Source organism: Priapulus caudatus, unplaced genomic scaffold (assembly GCF_000485595.1).
Source record: "Priapulus caudatus unplaced genomic scaffold, Priapulus_caudatus-5.0.1 Scaffold155, whole genome shotgun sequence".
In the NCBI taxonomy this organism is placed as follows: domain Eukaryota; kingdom Metazoa; phylum Priapulida; class Priapulimorpha; order Priapulimorphida; family Priapulidae; genus Priapulus; species Priapulus caudatus.
This window is the reverse complement of record NW_014577216.1, coordinates 102,004-111,720: the sequence shown is the minus strand read 5'-3', so window position 1 is coordinate 111,720 and position 9,717 is coordinate 102,004. Positions and strand designations below refer to the sequence as shown.

General features: G+C 41.4%; 1 protein-coding gene across 1 annotated transcript in view; it reads right to left on the bottom strand.

The window, feature by feature from the left end:
* Positions 1–2,439: 2,439 nt before the first annotated feature.
* LOC106806331 (ATP-binding cassette sub-family G member 5-like) overlaps positions 2,440–9,717 on the bottom strand; it is a gene marked incomplete at its 5' end in the record, with an annotated part of 8,038 nt that continues 760 nt past the window's right edge. The window contains 9 exon segments of the mRNA XM_014808238.1: positions 2,440–2,725; positions 3,541–3,679; positions 4,249–4,448; positions 4,967–5,054; positions 5,474–5,605; positions 5,913–5,993; positions 6,465–6,656; positions 7,440–7,557; positions 8,976–9,102. Coding sequence (XP_014663724.1) covers positions 2,440–2,725; positions 3,541–3,679; positions 4,249–4,448; positions 4,967–5,054; positions 5,474–5,605; positions 5,913–5,993; positions 6,465–6,656; positions 7,440–7,557; positions 8,976–9,102 — 1,363 coding nt within the window.

Here is a 9,717-nt window from a genome sequence, read left to right as displayed (position 1 = left end):
GGGAGATTAACATCACTCGGAGTGATCACCGGATGACCCATAACAGACATGACGCGTAAACGTAAAGAATCAAGACGGGCAGGAAAACATCGAAGGAAGAAAAGAACGTTTAAGAGGAGGAAGAGCGACGAAATTCCGTTGGCACATAACCAGATTCAACTAATGGGACACAAATAATCGGCAAGTCGCAATCAACATCAAGGAACGTGACATATGAACTGCAAGTCGATAAACAACACACACACACACACACACTACACCCCTCCCACCCCCCCCCACCCCCCACCCACACACTCTCTCTCTCTCTCTCTCTCTCTCCAGAAATCAACATGAACGATTTTCAATCCGAATTTATCAAATTGAAAATTATTAGGTCCCGAGTCTAATCAAATTTCGCTATGATATAACATAGGATTAAATGTGTTTCCGCATGCCTGGTACACACCAAAGTAACTACTATTTTGCTGAAATAATACACCTAACTTGGTTAGCCCATATCCACCAATAGTTGAGTAGGAATTGTCTCCAAGGCGGTGTCTCACAATTAGAATTATAACGTGCTCTGTCTTCCCATGTTTTGTATCTTGTAGAATTCTGTTTTCCGTGTGCGCGCTTATCTGTGTACGGGCGCTCGGGGTCAATACATATTGAGATATCTAGGCATGTCAACAGAAAGAACTTTAAACGAAAGACGCAGAAATACAACGAAGCACAAAATTATAATACAACCACTAATCGTGCGGTTATAATATCTAAATTCTTTGTATTATAAAACATTTCACCAGTATTTTATGTACATGATATTGCTCAAAATTGTTCAGTTACAGGTTAACTGCACAGCAAGTGAGTAATATTTTTTTAAACTGTTATTGACTACATTTTATGGAATATCTTCCATTATACCATAAGTCTGTTAGTTAATTTAACTTTATTGACAGCGGCTATATTACGAATATACGATACTGTAAATATGTACATAGATTTCTAGATATATAAATGATTTCATGCGTGACAGATAACTTTCAGAAGTATAGTCCATAAAAATATGCTATCAACCAGACAGCATGCTCGCCATGACAATTTCAAATATCGACTTTAATTATTGTAATAATAAACACCACAAATTTTGTAAACGCAGCGCTTAGTTTAGAATTAATTACACATTAATTATGTGTTATATAATAAAACATTGAATACATTACAGATATGTCTAAAGATGAAGGTTATACCGAAAAGGGAATCTGCATGGTGAGCTATTCGTCTCCCCAGCGAATAATAAATAAAAAGAATTATCCGTTTAAAAATATGACCCATTCGTCTACGTTAACAAAAATCGCAGCTTAAATAAAAAGAGTATAGTAAAAGGTGTCCACGTTTACACAGAGCACGTATACCATACTATCAGGAGTAGATAATAGGGGATCCTGATACTATGTGATATGCGTGCTCTGGATGACACTAACAACCTGGTATGTTGCGCCACCTATTGAGTAGAGAGGTTCGTGTTTGTTTTTATGCAGGAAAAGACGAAGAATTAGTCTAACAGCACGATATATTGCATGAGGACACGTTCTGATAAGCAGATCGAATCGCGTCAAAGGTAAATGGAACCAATATTTTTTCGAAATGGTTCCGATTCTTAATTTCTGCAGTAACTACAGGAGAGATCACGGTACTATGCGTGTGCCTATGGAACAAGATGAGAAATATTGCTACCCGCACGTTTTTTAAACACAGAGTTATATAATATGTACTGGAATTATGACACGCAGACGAGTAAATAAAATTATATACTCACATCTAGAATAAAAATAATGGCAAGTGGCCTAAATGTTCTGAAATGGGCAAAGGTTATTATTTGCTAAGCGACGGAACACGCCGATAGAAAATATTTCACACCGCAAAATGGACAGATATTATTAGAATATTGAACCGTACATCGTACGGTTGACTTTCTCAAACGGGCATATCTACACAATCGAGTAAAAATATTTATATATATTTAGTATTGCTTAAAATAAAAAAATGTCCTTCTATTTTTGCGCATTCTAATTAGTTTAGAAAGCATGTACCGATGTTTTGAATGTCGTATAAATATGGTGACGTATGATGTACGGGAACTTGAGAGAACTACGTATATAATCAGAAAGTACAGATCATACGAATTTTCTGTCATTTTCATATGCCGATCCTCACCTTTTATAGAGCTGAGGTTATCACCCGTGTTTGGAAACTCCAAATTCTCCTCCGCATTTTAAGGATATCGCCAGTATAACATTCTCCAGATTTCATGCTGCGCCTACTACGCATACTCACTAAATACATCGGCATCATGTAAATTTGACAATACATCAATGTTCAAAACAGCTCATGCTAGAGAGTATTGCCTACACGGAGTCTTCGCATTTGATCCATCTAAACGCTAGAATCAACAGCAGATCACGGGCGCACTTTCTTCTTGAGTGGCAGAAGATAGATGAACAGCGTGACGACGCAGAGAATGCCGTACATGAGAAACATGATACCGAAGTGGAAGTTAGAGGAATTCGTGTCACCCCACAGCGTTGTCAGCACCTTGCGGCCGCTATCGTACCTACACACCGACGGTCCCGAGCAGTCGACGTCCAGATCCCGAAACTCGTTGTCGGCGATGACGTAACCGGCGTAGCGATACACGGTTACGAAACTCGGGTATAAAATGTAGTCCGGTAGAGATCGTATGGGCCTGTAACAGACACGACGCAAAACGTAAATAATCGGAGGATGTACGCAAACATTTCTGCGCGCATGCGCACTCGCCTGTACAACATCTAGTCTGTATTGTCTCTATATCGAGGATGTACGCAAACATTTCTGCGCGCATGCGCACTCGGCTGTACAACATCTAGTCTTTATCGTCTCTAAACACTGTTGGCTCTGTGAGTCTGTAGATACCAAACACGGCGGAGGCTACACCTAAATAGGTGACATTACTCGCATGAGAAGTTATAAAGCCGGGTAGGAGACGGCGCGTGACTATTCGCCCCACAAGCTTGCGATACAATGGAACCTTCTACTAGCCTTCATGTAGCACTGTCACGAGGGTCAATGCTCCTTCTAGTGCCCCCGTCTCGCCAAATTCATTCATGCATGCGTCATCTGTATGCGTGAATGTCATTTAAGCAGCAAATGCACGCACGCACGCACGCACGCACACACACGCACACGCACGCACGCACGCACGTACGCACACACACAAAGTCACACACACACAGTCACATGCTGAACCGCAAAATAGCAGCACCCCCCACCTTCGCTTACTTTATATTTATTTATTTATTTATTTATATTGTGTCTCTTTCACCTACGAGTTCGCAACGTCTGTTCGCAATCATCAAGCATATAAATATTTTAGTTGTTTTGCAAGTGTATTAAAATAAATCCATAATAGAAAATTCTATTAGAAATCGAATAGAAATAGAAATAGAAAATTCGAATAGAAATAGATTTTCTATTATGGACTCTTGATAATATGTATATATTTATAAGTTATATACTAACCAGTAAAGAATAGCGCCCCCGCCAAACGTTGTGATAACGTTGGGTATGAAGTTGTACAGCATCTGCGATAGGATGAACACGAACCCGCTATACAGGTTGTCCTTCGATTCCTGGTAGTAAATGTTGCGATGGAAACCAACTGCAATGTTGAGAACAATATGTTCATCAATGTACACCTAGTATTCGCAGATTTCGCATGATGATGCGTTTATATTGCCTCGAATTGTTGGTAGGTGGCGCCACCGAGACAGACGAGTTTCTGATTAAACTAAACACGATATTGTGATATTGCGCTGATTTACTCTAAGACAAACAGATAGTGTGCGCGCGTGTGTGTGTCTACGCGTGAAGGTGGTCGTATGCGTTAACGCGTACGTAATATCGTACGTGTATGTATGTGCTGGTGCGTGCGTGCGTGTGGGTGCGTGTGAGTGCGTGAGTCAAAGTGGTCGTATGCGTCAACGCGTACGTGATCACGTCCGTGTGCATGTGCGTGCGTGCGTGCGCGTGTGTGCTTAAACGTGTGTGTGCTTAAACGTGGTCGTATGCGTGCGTGCGTGCGTGTGTGTGTATGCGCGTGCGTGTGTGACTGCGGTTGACAGCTACACATTCATTTTTAAACCCCATTAGCGGGCTTCATAAAAATTGCAGCAGCAGTTATGCGACTGTACGATGCAAGTCCTGCGTCGCTATGACAACTATACTTACAGTGAAACGCAGAGGTTAGGCATGAAAGAAACGACACGCCGGCCATCGAGTAGAAGATGATGCCGAGTCTAGTTTGCACGCCAGCCTGGTTGTTTTGCAGCTTCCAGATGAAGAGGAAGAGGATGAGGAAGAAGAAGGGCAGATGCAGGATGCGCCACGATAAGTGCTGCCAGTCTCGCATCAGATGCCACGAGGCACGCCTGTAACGAACGATCACAGTTAAAACAAGCGTAATAAAGTTAATGTTATCGCGGGTTATTAACCAGTAAAACAGTATTTGTTCTTACAGGAGGTGGTTATCACAGGGTTCGGATGTTTACTGCAGTAGATAGCGGCTGTAGGGTTCGCGCTCAACACATATGTTTAATTCACGTGCATGTAATTATTACACTTAGAACTGTACACGTATGTAGATTATCCCGTAACCCTGTCTTACCATAACAGCCGTAGATATTTATAAAGGCTATATTTTGATTATAAACGCGTCCACGTTATGAAATTCATCGCGCGAATGTTAACACATACGATTCAAACACACATCTTATCTATACAACTCAACTGGTAGTACATCTACCAGAGAAACTAATATTTAGTTATATTTAATCAGAAGTAGAAATAATAACGCGTGATTTATTTTATGTTACACTAATCATTATAACACTGTGTAACTTTATATTCTATGTTAATATGCCTGCAGGACAATATGCTACGTACTTACCTAGTGAGAGTGATCGTGTTAGTTATCGGATTCGGTTTTCCGTACGCGGACATTGACGTTCTACTGTGCGATGGGTCCAGTCTGTATTCTATAGATAAACCAGAGTTCAATCTGTTGTTATAGCATTATACGTCTGTCCACATCGTTTCGTTAGTTTTGTTTTTTAACTTATCGTCGCGCATTTATTATACGTAACGAGCCGTTACGTTAGAAGTACACTTTTTACGTTTGAAATTGCATTTAAGTTACTTATGTTAGTTATTTTAAGTTAGTTATTTAACTTATTAACTTTAAGTTAGTTATTTAAGTTATTTTAGCTTCAGATTTACGTTTACATGATGCTCTGGAAAGATTGGAAGTTAATCGTAGCGTTACAAAACAACACTTATATGCGTTACATAAACACTCTGGATTTGTACTAATTAGAAAGTTTACTAATTAAAGCACTAAAAAAGTTGAATTAGAAATGTTCGGATTCGACATCGGTAAACCTAGATGCGCCCCTACCGTCGTTTCGCTCTCCTGTGTAACGCTGGTGTAAGCTGCCGAACTGTCGGAACTTTTCCGTGAGCTTCTCTACTTTTGTGGTTGTCTCGATGAGACGGGCTGGAGTTCTGCGGTCGAGACTCGCGAGGGTTACTGCAGATAATATTTATTTATTTATTGATTATCATTACGATTGCACACGTAAGGTTTTTTTAATCGAGAACGAAATACGTTGAAGCGGTTACTGAGATGTGAGTTTTTTTTATATTAATTTTTATATATTTCTTTTATATTGTTTATCAGATGGACGTGCGAAATTTCGTAGTTTAGATTTTCCGAGTGTGTAGACTTACAGAACGACACTTAATAATCAATTACTTAATAGGGAATTTATTGATTCATATTATTGCTTCTGATATTTGTCTTCATTGTAACTGCAGAGTGGTTGCAGCGTACTTACAGTAGTAATCTAGAGGATTTTCAAACTCTGGACATGGATGACCTATGCTGTGGAAATACTCCAACATATTTTTCGTGTAACCTGCAATAACATATTTTTTTGTAAAGGAAACAGCAACATTGGGTGCTATTAGTCCGGTATTACGGTATACATCATTACGGTAGCAAACCTCTATTCTGAAATGTACCTGCTCAACCTTCGTTTAATGTATTCATTTAATTTATTTTATTGTTTAGTTATTTTATTCATTCAGTCGTTATAACAAGGGACACCCTATTAGTGCACAGCACCCCTCTTTCCAAAAAAAACTTACTTAAAGAAATTTGGGAATAACATTCAAAATGGCGGTCTAAGGACTTCTATGCCGTATGAAAACCTAGATGCTACCTATAGATCGTTTACGTGCTAGTCGTTAGTCAACAACAACCTATTCGTGCACAACACCCCTCTTTCTTAAAAAAACGTACTCAAAGACATTTGCGCATTTAAAATGGCGGATTTTTTGCCGTATGAATACTAGAGATCGTTCGCGTGTTAGTCGTACAGACGTACCGGTGAAGACCACCTCTCCAGCGCAGAGGTAGGTGACGCGATCGAGTAGAGGAAAGATGTCGGAGCGGGGACGGTGGGCGGTGAAGACGACAATGCGATAGTATTTCTTGGCGAAGCGCGACAGCAGAGAGATGATACTGTTCGCACTGAAGCTGTCCAGACCTGTCATCGGTTCCTCGACGAGCAAGATCACTGTGGAAACATAAACATGGGTGCGGTCGTGATATAGTATTATGAGAAGTATGATGTATATAGTCAAGAGTGAATAATAATAGATTATTGATCGAGATAATAGATAATAGATATATTATTATTCACTCCTGATCTAGTGATATGAGTAGTGATATAGTATTATAATAAGTATGATGTAGTCAGGAGTGAAAAATAATAATATATTATTGATCGAGATAATAGATAATAGATCTATTATTATTCACTCCTGATCTAGTGATATGAGTAGTGATATAGTATTATAATAAGTATGATATATAGTGATATGAGTCGTGATATAGTATAATAGTGCCTAGCACGTCCACGTATCAATACGCACGCACGCTCACACACGTGCGCACGCACGCTCACACACGTGCGCACGCACGGCCGAACACACTCACAAATGTACACACGAACACGCGCACAGCTCACACGCTCACGCGTAAACACACGGACGCTCACGCAGGCACACACGTCCACACGCACGCACGCACACACACACGCACGTACACACGCTCATGCACGCACGCACGCACACACGCACGTACACACGCTCACGCACGCACGCACACACACACACACACGCACGTACGCACGCTCACGCACGCACGGCCGAACACACACACACACCCACACACAAATGTACACACGCACGCACGCACGCTCACGCACACACACCCGCCCGCACGCCCGCACGTACGCACGCACGAACGCCCGCACACACGAACACACACACGCACGCACGCACGCACGCACACTTACATGGATCCTTGATGAGTTGCAGTCCGATGATGACACGGCGGCGTTCGCTCTCGGAGAGATTACGCACGAGATCGTTCTCCACGTGAACTAGGTCAAGCTCCACCATCGCCCACTTCACCTGAGTAGAGACGCAGTTATATATAGGTGTGCTGTCGCGTTCACGTCATTTTTGTTATAGGGTTTTACGCATTACTCAACCATCACCTACTTCACCTGTGATCTAGTGGAGGTGGAGCTATGTAGGTGTGGTGTCTTATATTTACGTCTGACGGCATAATTAAAGAAAAGGACCGTAGTGCGTTGTATTTTGGTTATCAGGCTTTACGCATTACTTCACTATCACCCACTTCACCAGTAAGTGAGTATAGAGGTAGAGATACATAGGCGTGTTGTTATATATTTACGCCTGGCAGCGTAATGAATGAAAAACCCGTACAGGTCCTTGCGCGTTACGCCTCTATCGCCCACTTCACATTTGGGTCGCTGTAATTTGTTAGTGGTATCGGGTAGAGACCGGAGTTATATTGCTGCGGTGTGACATATTGACAGCATTATTATAAGAATGGTCATTAGTGCTTCTATATATATTAGTCTTATATCTTATTAGTGCATTTATTTTCGTTACGGTGTTTTACGCGCATTATTCTACCATCGCTAACTTCACGCGTGATCACGTGTATAGGCGTACGTAGTTAGGCGCGTCAACATAACATATGTTTGCGTTTGACAGTCGGCAGTCCGTCTTACGTCACACAGACACTACGTCCAGTCTGCTATGACGCGTGACGTCACGTCGGCTGTCGTTACCTTTTGACGGCGGCGAATAGTATAGTTTGTATTTCACTTGTAGCGTTTTTTTTATTGTTTTGCCTTACGGGGTTCGGTCTTGAAATATGGCTTTTCGTTAAAATAAAAGCTTCATAGACGTATAACGACTTGCATTTTGTCTCATACTCTTACTGGTGATTTTATCGGTTAAGTTTTGCGGGAGATAAAAGGGATTTATAGACGTCGTGGCTTTCGCTTTGCCTCTTAGCCTTACTGGACTAACTTTTTGCTAGTGTATTTACGCGTTTCGACAACCCCTTCCCTCTTTTTTCTCATTTGACAGTAAATTGGATATTGCGTTTACACATTCCTTGGCGTACTGTCTCTCACTTTGTCTAACTGCGCATTAATTCTTTTATGAGTTACGCATTTTAATCTCACACTTTTCCTCTTCCCCTTATCATGCATTAATTTTCCTGTTGGTTTGCGTATTTTAGGCTCATCCTTTCCCTCTTCCCCCAACATCACGCATTAATTTTTCTGCTGTGCTTACGTATTTTAGACTCACCCTTTCCCTCTTCCCCCAACACTATGCATTAATTTTCCTGTTGGGTTTATGTATTCTAGGCTCACTCTTTTCCTTTTCCCCCAACATCATGCATTAATTTTCTTGTTGGGTTTATACGTATTTTAATCTCACACTTTTCCTCTTCCATCATTTTGACTCTTCCATCATTATAGAAATTACCATACGTATTTTAGACTCACCCTTTCCCTCTTCTTCTTGCTGGATATTTTCGAACCGAACGTGAGGTCGGCTGCGTAGCCGAGTGTCTCCTGTACGGTGAGTAGAGGCATCAGCTTGTGGTCGTACGCCACGTAGGCTCCGTGGTCGCTGCAAGAGAAGAAGACACGTGAGGAGCCAGGAGGTGTAGTCGCACGTGTATAGGTGTATAGGTGTATACGTGTATAGGTGTGCGTAGACGTGAGATGCGGGCAACACGTGTGATGCACTGTACTTCACGGTGCTACTTACTGGGACACACCGGATTTCCTGTTTTAAAATGCCAGTTGTTGGTAGTTTTTGACGAAAAAGTGGCCACAACGGGGCAATTTTGTCTTTGAATAGGTGGTTAATAGAACACTGCCATTTTGGAATCGGAACCTTTTTCTACAGATAACGAGTTCATTCGCGGTGTTACACTATTAGGTTATATTATTCATTCTTCCCTAAAGATTCGGATTGAACTAACCCTGGAGTAATCATTCTGCGAGGAAAACATCAGAATGATTACTCCAAGAACTAACTTGGATACATGATTACTCCAAGAACTAACAAGAACAACATAATACACAGCGCAATGTTCTAACACCTAGCCAGCTAGATATGTTAGCGATATGTCCCCGCACATAGGCATGCAGCTAGATATGCTACCGATATGTCCCCGCACATAGGCATGCAGCTAGATATGCTACCGATATGTCCCCGCACATAGGCATGCAGCTAGAT